This window comes from Lonchura striata, chromosome 2 (assembly GCF_046129695.1).
Source record: "Lonchura striata isolate bLonStr1 chromosome 2, bLonStr1.mat, whole genome shotgun sequence".
Taxonomy (NCBI): Eukaryota; Metazoa; Chordata; class Aves; order Passeriformes; family Estrildidae; genus Lonchura; species Lonchura striata.
The window spans coordinates 32,455,575-32,469,264 of record NC_134604.1 but is presented as its reverse complement, the minus strand read 5'-3'; the positions used below and the strand labels follow the sequence as shown (position 1 = coordinate 32,469,264).

The window sequence follows — 13,690 nt, the reverse complement described above, 5'->3', positions numbered from 1 at the left end:
AAACAATATTTTACCAATGTGACAAATGCTGCTTTGGTATGAGTCCATCCTGCTGGAGAAATAGAATATTTTGTGCATTTTAGTTTATTCAGCTTATTCAGGTCTGTAAATAATTTAGTCTAAATCCAAAAAATATTTTGAGGTAAAAAAGCTGGAAAAATTATGTTTAATTTTCAGTGTCTGTGGGAAGGGGTTAATAAGTTCTGAGAAAATTACAGGTGTGAGAAGCAAGTCAGTTAATGGGAATAAAAGTTTTTTCTGTTTGACATGTTGCTTTAAATCTTAAAATATCTTAGCTGCACAGAGTAGTTTAAATAATTCAGAATAGTCTTTGAATTTTAATTGAAATCCTGTGTTTTATTCAAAATATGGTAATATACATATTCAAAATATTTTCATTCATAATATGGTATATGATAGAAGGGGGTAGGTACCCCTTTTATTAGCAAAAAAGAAGCACCAACTGAATCATGTTTCACTTAAGGAAAATAATGAAAAAGTACAAATATGAGAGAAGACCTAGTTAGAAGTTATGCATTTAAAAGGTACAGGGATCTTATTTCAGAAACAAACACATTTTCCAAAGTAAAATAAAATTCATAAACTCTTTGGGAGGCAGGTGGGAGAAAAAAAGATTCACTTTGGGTTGAAGCAAGTTATAATGAAAAAGTAAAATAGTTTAAGTGTGGAATTTACCACGTTCACTACAAAGTTGGCCTTGTCAAAATAGAAAAAAAGGGTCTGAGTGGAAAAATTTGTCTTCCTACTTTTAAATCTTAGTTGAAAATTTCTTTCTGCACATAGATGAAATTTTTTCCCCTTTATCTAGTTGCATTTTAAGGATCTTGGAAAGACAACGTATTAATTTAAATACTGTGCTGCAAATTTACTGCAGCTGTTTTGACTGAAATGAATCACTTTACTCTGGAGGCAAATATTTGTTTTAAGATCTGGGAAGAAGCTCTATGGGCTTCTTTTGTGTTTTTCTTTGAAATGGTGTCTCTTAGAGAAGCAAAGTTCGGTGGACGGGTACGCGGACACGTGGCAGGTGGAAATACTCAAGTAATGAAGAGACTGAGGACTCTGAGAGTGAAAAAAACTCTGAGGAGGAGGAAGAAGAGGAGGAAGAGGAGGAAGAAGAAGCTCCACCTGCTGATGACGATGAGCCCTGCAAGAAGTGTGGCCTTCCCAATCATCCTGAGCTGGTAGGTTTTTGGGGAAAGCTTCTGTGGGTTGTTGTGTCAGATTTGGTGGATTTGCTTTGATGGTGTCTGAAGGCACATCTTCCTTCAGGGTGGCCAAACGTAGGAGTGTATCTTCTAGTTTTTAGGTAGTAAACTCAGGAGTAGATGAGTTACCTTGAATAAGGAGGGAAGGAAGGTATTTTTCCTGTTTGCCAAAACAAAAATAGCACATTTTACAAGGTGTAACACACCTAACCCATTGAGAATCAATCTGGGTGAAGTTATGCCTGCAGTTGCAATGAATGCAGAGGAAGCAACATCAAAAAGAACCCCGGCAGTGTGATTGATGTCTCCTTTACAAGGCATCAGTGACATAGCCACACAGCTGCATAGTCTTCTTCATTGGATGTAGCTGCATCTCACCCTGAGGACTGAGTACAGTGAAATCCCAGACAGATCACAACAAGATTTTGCTATTTCTTGTGGTTCTCATTTATTTGTGGTAGATGCCATCATGAATTCCTCTGTTTATCTTGGAAATCACCATGTGCAGTCCTGAATCCAGAAAATAAGCCCAGTCTTGGGTGTTCTACAGATATCCTGAAAGCTGAGAGAAAGTTTGTCCTTTAGGATGATAAACATTTCAGCAGATAGACACACAGTTTATGCCAGCTTTGTTCTCAGGTTTTATGGAAAGGGGTATCTCAAATTTTACCCAACTAAATATGAACTTTCAGTAGTTGCCTAGTTACGGATACCCTGCAAGTCTGCAAGACTTTGTCCCTGCTTCCCAGGTCATAAAGTTATCCTGATTGAGGAAAAAGGCCAGGTTTCCTGCATGAGAGGACCGGGAAAAGAGATAAAATTATGTCTCGTTCAGATGGAGTTTTCAACTTAGTCTAGGATCTGGAAAGGATTACTGGATTTTACACTAAGGGAACACAGTCTACATAGTCCAGTAGTACTAAGTACTGAGAAGATACAGTAAGAGAAAATGTGGTGTTAGCATGGAAAACCATGAGAAATAAACTTCCCCCTAAAAATCACCCTTGGCCCTGGAAGTGTGGTACAGGATAAGTGGTACAGGGCTTTTTTTTTGTTTGTTTTGGCACAGTCCAAACACTTCTGCATTAGCTGGGGAAATATTTGTGGAGCTTGTTAAATGTGAATGCCAAAAGATACTCATGGCATGTTTTGTTTGCACAGATTTTGTTGTGTGACTCTTGTGACAGCGGCTACCACACAGCCTGCCTTCGCCCTCCGCTGATGATCATCCCTGATGGAGAGTGGTTCTGCCCGCCTTGCCAGCATGTACGGTTCCTCTGTGACTTCACTCTTCCTTGCAGCTTTCCTTGTGCTTGTGGAGACTGGCTGGGACTTTAACAAGTCATTTCTATAATTTTTTTTGTCTGTTAACAGGTAGACTGGGATGAATGGTAGGACTGCTGATCTTCCATCCATTAGTAAAACTGAGTTTGTGACGTGGTTTTCTCTTTCTTAGTTCCGCTAGTGATGAGTGACTGTGTGTTGCTGATTTTTAGATGGGAATCTTGAATCACACTGATTATCTCCCATCTCTGATTAAATAGCAAGACTTGTACAGTATTAAAGATATAATGTCTTAAATTTTCCCAAAAGAAACATTTAAGTTATTGTCCAGGTGGCAGGAGCAGTAGGCAACAAGGAATGGATCAGTGGCCAGAGCAAGCAGCTGTTTCTCAAGTGCTATTCCTTCTTCAGAGACATTTCCTCAGAAGCTGGTTAGAGAAAGCTGCTGTTACTGATTAATCTCAGGGTATAGTTTGTCTCTGATGGGAAGGCCAGGGTTGTTCTAGTCAAGTAATAGACAAGTATAAACCCTTATTCCAAGGTGGGAAGCAGGGTTGGTACTTGGGAGGATAAGCAGAAAGTGTGTGATGCTGCTCTTGTTAAAGTAACAGGAAACCATTTGTACACATTTTCAGAATAATCTGTTTGATCCCAAACCCCTTCCTTGATTTTAGAGAAATTCTGTGCCAAAAGGGCTGTTGCCTGACAGTAAGCTAGTGCCATTGGGCATGATTTGAGATTACTCTATTTGGTGTTGGTTTTAAATTGGCTTCTGAGGAGTGTTTTTAAGTAGTGATGATTTTGAATATATAAGAATGTTTTCTTTACACTTTTAGTTATAGCTTACCCTTGTTCTGTTGCTATTAAAGTACTCTTCAGTATAAAAAATGACAGTTTGTAAAAGAGTGAAGAACATCCTTGGAGATAGTATAATGAGGGCATTAACATGGATTAAGTCACAATTTGTCCATTAAAAGTCATTTTTGCATACAGCTCCTTGAGTATGTGGTAATGATCCTAAAGTGTATTTCTGCTTTTGGCTGCAGTGCCCACTGAACTCACCTAGTTCCAGCTTCCTTTGCCACGGGCAGGGACACTTTCCACTAGACAAGGTTGCTTAAAGTCTCATCCAACATTGACTTGATGGTAGAGCTCATGTTTTAAGAAGACAGGTTTTATTGTAAAGCCTTGTTCATTGAAGAGGAGCCTCCAGTAGCAAGGCTTCTTTCAGACACAGACTGGGTGAATGAAGAGTCTGAATGTTACTTCAACATGAAAATTGCTGGTTATGAAATAAACTAATACTGTGTTTCCTTCCTTTAGAAATTACTCTGTGAGAAATTAGAAGAACAATTGCAAGATCTGGATGTTGTCTTAAAAAAGAAGGAGCGTGCAGAACGCAGGTACTGTTGTTTGGATGCACTCACAGCAGTGCTGTGCTGGGGGTGGTAATAATTAAGCAAGCATTAAAATAACTGGGGACTGGGGAGAAAAGCAGTGATGAGACTGGGAATTGGTTACACCAATTCCCACTGATTATTGCTGGCTCAGTGCTGGGACAGCTTGCTAGAAGGGAGGAAAAGTACAATAACTGGAAAAGATAAGCAAATACATTTGTACTAAAATTTGGTTAAAGTGCCTGAACACAAATTTTACTTTCTTGTACTAATAGTTAAAGGGTTTCCAGCACTGGTTCAGCTGTCAGTCATGTGTAGAATTCCTGCTGTAAACAAGTTTAAGTATGAACTTTGCTCCAAAATCATCCAGATTATTGTGAGATTTGCAAGTTGTTGCTTTAGATCCTGTTAAACTCTGCCTAATGTACAAGATTATGCAGCAACTGCTGTATACCAGTAGATCAGTGAAGTTTCACAGAGTCACAGAATATTCTGAGTTGGAAGGGACCCAAAAGGATCGTTGAGTTCAACTCCTCAGGGAATTGCCTGTGCAGGAATTGAACTCACAACTTTGGCATTGTTATCACCCTGCTCTGACCAGCTGTCCACTCCTGCCTTTACCAAAGGCTAAATGCAAACGTATTTACTGCATCTAGGAACAGCCTTAACAGTTGGAACATTCTATTGGCAGTTTTCAGACCTGGAAATGAGGGACATGAAACACATTTTGCATAATTTATACCTTTTAGGACATATATTGAGTACTTTGCAGAATTTAATAACATCTGTATGCATTATTAAACAAAACTTTTCATGAATTTTATCTTAAAAGGCAAATTTCACCAGAAGGTGAGGCCCTTTTAAAGAAAGTAATTGTGGCAGCTTATATTTGTGGCAGGGACTGTAATACTGCATGAAATGTAGTGAGTCAGTGCTGGGAAGATGGGAGCACAATCTGTGTCTGCTTGCAGCTTTCTTCAAATCTGTTTGTTATTGCTGTTGCAACAGCAACAATGATAGTGATCAAGTACCAACTGTTCCTGATGTTACTACTGCTCAGAGTGTATCTAGATCATACTGTGGTGAAATTATCCATTGCCAATTTTGCTGAATTTGTAGCTGTCGGAATGAAACTATCAGCCATTTTTATGAGTGAACTCAGCAAATACACAGCTTCCATCTGTGCAGGAGTATGGGACACACAGGAACTCTGCTGCTTTGCTTTATGGTGGGAGTGCTCTTTATTAGTGAACAGTATTTTTGGACCTACTTTGGTAAATATTCTGCTGGCAAACATTACATGGAATGCTAGCTTTTGCCAGCCTGTCTCGCTTTCTTGAAATCACCAGTGTTGCATAAAAACACAGTGTTCTGAGAGCAACAGGAGAGCACACAGATGATATCATAGCAATTTTCAGTGTCTGAAACAGTTGTTTAATAACTGTCTTGCAATTTGATCCTTATGCCAAATGAATGTAATGCTTTATAATGTATGCCATAAAATTGAGCTTTTTTTCTTAGAAATAAGTTTGAATTATAATAGACTTCACAATGCAATAGTTGAATATTGAAGTCTTCCACCTTAATGCTGTATTGTTGCAAATAATAAGGTAAAAAGGCTGAAGAATCATAATGCCAGAGGAAATGAGAGTTGTTATTACGGCTTAGTGTATAAGTTAAAGCAGGTTGGTTGCTCGGGGCACAGACATACTTGAATTCAGTGTTTCTGAAAACTCAGTGTGTGTTTGGTATCTGTCTTTTTGGGAAAGAGAAGAAATCCAACTCTGTCATTATGGATCTGTCTACCTAATAGGTTTTTTGAATCAGTATTGCTATTATGCTTTTTTGAGGTAGTGATGTTGTTCTGCTCTTTCCAGCTCTCAGGAATCTGACCGAGGCTGATTCAACTGCTCAGCTGTGTGCTTGCACATCCCCAAGCTGTTATGTCACTAATAATTTTTTTTTAATGAAACCTTCAGGTTTCCTGTTGACTTAAAAATACATGGATAAAATTTTACCTTTTTTTCCCCCCTTTTTCTGTTCATGAATTCAAGGTGCTACCACAACAACCTGGCTGAATTTTAGGTTTCTCATGTACAGACTATCTTCTATGATCATGTCCTACCACCAGCTGGAGGGAGTGGGACATCAAAGCCTTTTCTTAGGATCTCCCTTTTAATCCATGTTAAATATTCTGAGACTTCTTGATGGAAAATCCCTCTAGGAACTACTTGTCTAATGTTCCCAGGCCAAACCAGGTGGAGTACATACACACTTGCTCTCATACACACTTTCATGACTTCCCTGTAGCAGCTTTTGAAGCCATGTAATTGAGATAAAATGTTATCTTAAATTTACCTGGGAAGATGTTATAACCAGCCAGTGCTTATCTACTGCTGCCCTTGGAGATGTCTTGGTTCAAACTCTTGGTTTAAACTGTTGGTTTAAACTCTTGGCTAAAGTCGTGAGCTCCTGTCTGTCACACAAGGAGTAAGGAATTCATTCAATATAATTTTCTATTTCATTTCAAGACCTTGACCTCAACAGGATAGTTTTGTTCCATTTGCTGATTTTTTAAGCAGTGTATACTCAAGCCAGGGAGAAGAACAGCAGAACTGGAAGACTTTGGTGATCATGTTTAAGAACAGATTAATTTTTCTCATCTTCTGTCTCTTGATATTTTGCATTACAAGAAATGAGAAATTGAGTAAACCATCAAAGAAACTTGCTGAATACTAAAATGTTTGCACTTCTAGTTCCTTTCTTATTTCTATAATTGTATTCCTTGCCTTGAAATGTTATTTTAATTAATTTTCAAGGGCATAGTGATTTTGCACAACATCCCTCCTCCCCATCCAACCAATCTAATGGTGCCCAGTTGGGTGAGGATTTCTTTTCATCTGTCATGTAGGAATATTTACATTAGGATACAAAACCAATTTCTTGCATAGACAGCTAGTCATTTCAGTAGGCATAATGATACCAAGTCATTGAAGTCCATGGCCATTTTTACTCTTTGTAAGTATTATTTTAGGAACTGTGCTTGTTCATTTTATTTAACAGTATTATCCTAGAAAGTGCAGAAGGCTATTCAGAGGACTTTCAAAAATTACTTAGATTCTTTAGAACTTAATGAAAGTATTGGAAACAAAATTTTTATACATAAGTACTTTTATTTGCAAAATATAACACAATGAAGTAAACATATCTGAAATGAATATATGTTGTGGGCATTGTAGCTGTTATGTGCATGATGTGTCCTGTTGCAATTCAAGGATAGTGTGATAGGCTCATACAAACACTCCCTGTAACTTCAGTAGTCTGATTCTGATTGAGATACTTCAGTTAAAAAATCCAGAGTTTTTCCAGACACCAGTAAATGCCACCAACTTTCATTGTGCTCTTAATTTATTTAAATTACTCCTTGTTTTCCTAGAAAAAGGCTAGTAGGGGCCTATGGCGATGGGAATTTGGTTACCCATCCTAGTTTGCACTAGTACTTGGCTGTTCTTCCTCAGAGACTGTTCTTTGAAAGCTCAGTTCAGCACCATGAAGATCATCACCATGTAGTGCTGCTTGTGAAGTGTTAGGAAATCCATCTCTAGTTAGACTGACAGATGTAACAGGACTTAGAGAAGACTTGTGTCCTTCAGGAGCCAGAGTTGTCCCTGAGGCAATTCATATGATGCAGAATGTCTGTGTTGAGGAAAGCTAAGTCTACACTGAATTTTTCTTCTGTAGCTTAATCTTGTAACACACTGTTGACAAGGAGGACAGCCTGCTTGTCCTTACAAGAGTCCTGTGTTTGAGTACTTTGCTATCTCCCATCTTTGGTCAAGTGTTCTCTACACTGGTCCATCCTATTTTTTCAGCACTTCTCCATAGAGTGTGTCTGCTGCCCTCCAGTAACTCCCACTGTCTGGCTCTGAACTCTTCAGCTGGATCACATGTTTCTTGGAGAATGTTTGGTGGCCAGATGGCTCTAAGTGCTCCAGCCAGTTGTGGACAGGACTGACTGCCATGGCAGGTGTCCTTCAGGTGTCCTGTCAGCTGTTCTCCTATTTGCTCCTCCATCTGTTATTATAGTTCTTTCTGCAGCAGTTTGACTCTGCTGATCTTTGCTCAGGCTATTCTTCTCTGGCAAAGAACTGCTCTGTAGGCAGTTATTTGTCCCCTGGTGTTTCTAGAGTCGGTTCCTATCTTTCCATATTTTTTCCAGTTCAGTATGGTTCTGAATTCCCATTTTATCTTTCATTGCCTTCATGATTGGTTGTAGTTACGGATCTGACAACATAATCTTCATCACAACATTAGTATTTTTCAGTTGGTTTTTACTTGCTTTTTATACAGAAATTTAATAATTTCTGTGGTGCCTGCCCACAGTCTTCAAGTACTGTTGATTGTCAGAACTCTTTGGAAATCTCTTACATTTTACATGCAGGAAGATGTAATCATATGAGAATTAGCATGTAATCCAAATTAAAATAACTTCACTTGGAATGTCCTCTTGAGATGCTTCTGCCTAGTAAGAGCTTCAAATGGTGCTAATTATAGCTTTATTTTAGATGTCTGCAGACTTTCTGTAAGCTTATTTTCATTTTCTTTCTCTCCTCAAGAAAAGAGCGATTGGTGTACGTGGGTATCAGTATTGAGAACATCATTCCACCTCAGGTAAGCTATTGTTCTACGTGGTATTATTGCTTTATTTTCCAGATTTCTCAGGGAAGAAGTCTCTCAGTGCTGTGTCAGAGATGCTAGTAGCATCTTAGAAAGAAAAACCAATCTATATGCAGATCAGAAGTAATTCTAGAGCCTTCATTTTAGACTGAATACAGCACAGAAACAAAGGGAGCTTTATGGTGTTTATTACAGCCACCTGATGCCACTCAAGAGTCCTCTCCCAGTGAGAGATTGCAGGACTACCTCCCTGCCCTTTACAGTTGGGTTTTGAGTGCTCAATATTCAGTAGTTTGCAAAGGTGGGAATCAGTTATTTAGCTCTGGTGTTTGCTGTGCAGTTATCTAGGTCTGAGCTAATTGTCATGGCTTTCCTTTGGAACTGATGGAAACAAATGTTTCTGGTTTATAATTCAGAGGGAATGTGTAGTAAGCAGCACAGCATTTGCCTTCAATGAGTGGATAAGGTCACGTGATTAAAAACTGTTATCATTTAGCATTTCGTTAACAGATAGTTTTGTATGTTTTCCCTTGAGAAAAGAGGAAAAATGCTTTGATTCACATGAAGAATAGCCTTTTCTCATTTAAATACACTTTAAAGCAAGTCTCTTGAAGTCTTAGCCAAATGCTTTCATCTGGAATTATATAATCTGTTCTTTGCAGTTTAAAATGGAACTTTTGTTCATTTTAAATATAGACTTTCCTCTCTGCTTGGCTGTAACAAGGCCAGCTTATTCTCCCTGCCTCTGAATAATAGAAAAACAATTACAGATTTTACAGACTTGCAAAAGAATCTATGGCTGAGAGCAAATATTTGAAAAATGCAGCCTGGAGGGCAGATTATTTTGCTTTTACATTAATAACTTGAAAACAATATAATAAAACTAACCTACATGAAACTTTTTAAAAACTGCACTGTGTAAAGATATCCTGTGCTGAGTATGTAGAGGTGTTCAATTGCCACATATACTAGGAGTATCACCCCAGGCATGATCTCAGAATTGCAGCATAAACACAATGATGCAATAGCCTGGATGTTTAAGTTCTGTGTTTGGAAAGTTATGTAGCCTGTAAGGGCAAAACGTGCAAATTCACCTGAACTGCTGTAATAGATCACTATATTACAAGTTAAATAAAACATGCTGTGTTGGTCATATGAGCTTTCTAGACAGAATGAATAATCTATATTACAAGTTCAGTCATAATTAGTGTGAAGGGAAGGAGGAGATAAAGAAAGCTTTTTTGACACTTTTGTCTTATCTGAGCAGGAGCCAGAAATACCTGAAGGTCAGGAAGAAAAGAAGAAAGATTCCAAAAAGCCCAAATCGAAACTTGAAAGGAGATCTACCAGAACCCGAAAGTGCATAAGCTACAGGTCAGCAGCTTGTTCAAAGAGCTTGTACAGCAAAAGTCATACTATTGTTTCCTTTCTGAATCATCCCACCACTTCTCATGCTTACTATTGGAATAGAGTAATGTATTAGATTAATTTTTTCTTGTACTGCTAGAGGGTTCTATGGAGGACCAAGGTAAATATAACTGTAATTTTCGTTCATGACTGAGAAGTGGAATCTTTAATGGCTGTGCTGTCCAGTTGTTAGTTGTATTCGAAAAAAATTAACTTTTTAAAAAACAAGAATAATAATTTGAATCTAAAGAAAAAGTCTTTTCTATATAGTTAATAAAATTTGTACTTTTGCATGTTGGAGCTTAAGGCATATATTTTTTTGGACAGGTAACAATCCTTTTTTATGGATTTGAATTCATAACTAAGAAACAAACTGAGGTCATCTGTGTTGAAAGGATTGGATCTTTTTTTTCAGTTTGCTGTTCTCTTTAAATGAGTTACTCAGGGTGGAGAGATTTATGCAGTTTTATAAAAGCTGTTGCAGGACAAGTACATGCAAAGAGTTCGCTTTTGTTTGTCCTATCCAGTTATGTAACATTGCATTACAACTTATTTATGTAGATTTTTGAGGAACTTTGTGTTTTATCTGTTCAACTTGGAATGTTGCAGATCCATAAAGTATTATGAGCTTTAATATTAGAAAGCAGCTATGTGAAATCAGTTCTGAAGGAAAATATGGACAGAAAAAAGAATTGTATACTGAGTTTAATAGATGATTCTCAGGCTGTTTTGAAGGTTGGTAGAACTAATGCCATCTAATAAAAGTTGCGGAAAAAATGGTTAATACTTTGTGTGAAAATGCTATTGAAACAATTTTCATGAACTTTCAGATTATATATGTTTAAATTCAGAGTCCTGTTGTGTAAAATGGGAGGGGATTTTTGTTCATGTAACTCAATAGTAAGACAGGCAATGGTAAATAATCCCCAAGCAAAGAGAAGTAAGAAACACAACTTTGATAATAAAATGGTCATTAAAAAAAAATTCTGGCCCATTATTTTAGTTTGTTATGTATGCAGCCCACTCTCTGTGCAGTGGGTTGGATACATAATAAATCTTCAGATTTTGAGGTTTATTTTTGTAAAGATTTAATTAAGGATCACTTCAAAGTGGTAAATATAAGTTGTTATTTTTAGGTTTGATGAATTTGATGAGGCAATTGATGAGGCAATTGAAGATGATATCAAGGAGGCTGATGGAGGAGGTATGTTTCTGATGTTACTTGTTTTGCACTGCAGTGGTGATAAGATGATGGAGAGCAAATTAATTTTGATATGAGAAGCAACAAATAAAACCCTCTCCCTTTAAACTCTGTAGTTTGCCGGGTATTTTTTTACTGCTGTATTTTTGGATGTGAAATAAATAATTTCCCTTAGGAGTAGCCATCCCATGCTGCCAAAAGATGTCAGAAAATTAGTAAAAGTTGATAGTTAAATCCAGCCTGTACGGGTTTTTATATATGTAATGAGTAAGTTTTGGATTTGAGATTGGAATGGCAGCAGTGCTATTGACATTTGTCCCCTCTAAAAAGAGGGCTCACAAATTAGTCTGCAGTTGGATCCCCTAAAAGACTGGGTGTACCAAATTGTCGTAATATTCATCCAACTCTATTAGCACTTCTCATCTGAACACAAAAAAAGTGAAATTCTGTTCTTTGTTGCCTGTTAAGGCAACATGGGACCAAAACAGAGATCTTCAGCACTATTTGAGGGATGGAGGTGGATTTGTGTTTCTGCATCACCTTAACTTGCCTGAAGAAAACAGCATGAAACATTGTCCCTCAGTTGTTTGGGCTGTGGCATCTCCAGACACTTACCAGATTCAGAAGCTCATGGATGTACGCAGACAATCTGAAAATCTGCGGGTGTGTAACACAAGGTGCGTTACAGTAAACATAACTAAGTCTCAACACTAAAGCACCTTTTCAAAAACTCCATTTCTTGGCCAAACCACAACTCACACTCTTCATCTCCCAAGAAGGATATTCAGCATTATGAAAAAAGTGTATTTTCTGGTAATTGCCCTCTCAAAAGGCACTGGCGTGGTAATCATGTGGGTTGGGGTTGAGCATATGAATGCAGATACTTAGCCATCACCTTCTGCATAGACCTCAGTATTTCCAAATGACCACAGCTGGGGTGTGTATGTCAGCAGCCAGACTCTGGACAGAGTCTTGCCTGACAAGAAAATATTCTACTTGACAGAAAATAAACTGAAGGTAGGCACATGCAAGAAAGATCTGTAGAAAGTGAAACAAGAAGATAAACTTGCTGTTGTTTCCCCTTTCTGTCACTGAATTCAGGCATTGGCAGAGGCAAAGACATGTCAAATATCACAGGTCACCGCGGAAAAGACATTTCCACAATCCTAGAGGAAGAAAGGAAGGAAAACAAGCGACCACAAAGGGCTGCTGCAGCACGACGCAAGAAACGACGGCGATTAAATGACTTGGATAGTGACAGTAACATGGATGAAGAAGAGAGTGAGGATGAATTCAAGATCAGTGATGGGTAGGTCTGCAATTTAACTTCCACCACAAGTCACTGACCTCTGCAGGCTTCTGTGACTCTGCAGTGCCCCTGAAAAGATCATCAGGAGCATGTTCCCAGTGCTGGAATGGCACTGCACATTGCCAGTAAAAGTCAGAGAATGATAGAATGGTTTGGGTTGAAAAGGGCCTTAAAGATCACCCAGTTCCAAACCCCCTACCATGGAGTCCTCCTGGCCTAGGGGAACATTGTGCTGGATCCATGTGCTGACATCATCCAACCTGTATTTTAAGCATAACACATTCTGGAAACATTACTGTGATGTTTGAGGCCTTACTACAGGCTTCTGTTAGTGAAAAAGCCAGGTGGACTCAGTTCTGTGAGTGATGTGACTATCGAGCAGAAATCTGTAAGAAAATTGTAGCTAAAATGAGGCTGGTTGTGTTCCCTTTTAAAAATTAGAGTTGAAAATTCTCATTTTGTGGGATTTTTTTGGGCTGATTGTCATTTAGAAATTGGAAGAGGAATATTTTCAATATTTAGAGTATATAAAACCTGACAGGCAGATTCTGAAATTAGTTCTTGATTGCTGCTCTGTAGAAGGTAGTTTGAAAACAGTCAAAGAAGTGGCTCATACTGTAGAGAACAAATACATGTCATTGCTCTGGCTGACTGAAACTCACTTTCCCCAGAATTTCTCATCATTCAGTCTGAGCAATTACTGATGTTAAAAAAAAAAATAATTTTAGATTAACTTTATGCCTCAATGAAGCAACACAATAAAGCGGGCATGAGACTGTAGGCTCTTTACCAGCACCTTTTAAAGCTTTACATAAATTATTGAGTCAATTTACTAAGTGTATGGAAAATCTATACAAGATAAATGCAAAATTTGAGCTTTGTTTTTCACCTGTGACCATGCTGAGGACATTTCAGTGGCACCCTGAATAATTGAGCTACATGTGCTGGAAATTTTTAGTCAATGAGTGTGGTTTATGGACACATCACAGGATTAATAGTGCATTGATCTGTTAAAGTGTGCTCATGCATTTTCAACTACATCCTCTGCTTAGGACCTTCTGATCTTACACTGGAATTTAGATTTGGCTGGAAGCCAAATGCAAGTGACTGTACCTTCAGTGTTCAATGGTTTTTCAAGAAGCCTTGGCTTACTTAAGTTATGGGAATGTTGCAAGTTTATAAGGTT

At 38.0% G+C, this 13,690-nt stretch overlaps 1 protein-coding gene across 2 annotated transcripts in view; it reads left to right on the top strand.

The window, feature by feature from the left end:
* Nucleotides 1-13,690, top strand: part of RSF1 (remodeling and spacing factor 1) — a 58,358-nt gene that overhangs the window by 38,836 nt on the left and 5,832 nt on the right. For both annotated transcript variants that reach the window (XM_021533974.2, XM_021533973.2), the window contains 7 exons: nt 1,008-1,205; nt 2,391-2,495; nt 3,837-3,916; nt 8,527-8,581; nt 9,855-9,961; nt 11,131-11,198; nt 12,297-12,504. In XM_021533974.2, the coding sequence (XP_021389649.2) occupies nt 1,008-1,205; nt 2,391-2,495; nt 3,837-3,916; nt 8,527-8,581; nt 9,855-9,961; nt 11,131-11,198; nt 12,297-12,504 (821 nt within the window). The remainder of the gene's footprint in view (nt 1-1,007; nt 1,206-2,390; nt 2,496-3,836; nt 3,917-8,526; nt 8,582-9,854; nt 9,962-11,130; nt 11,199-12,296; nt 12,505-13,690) is intronic.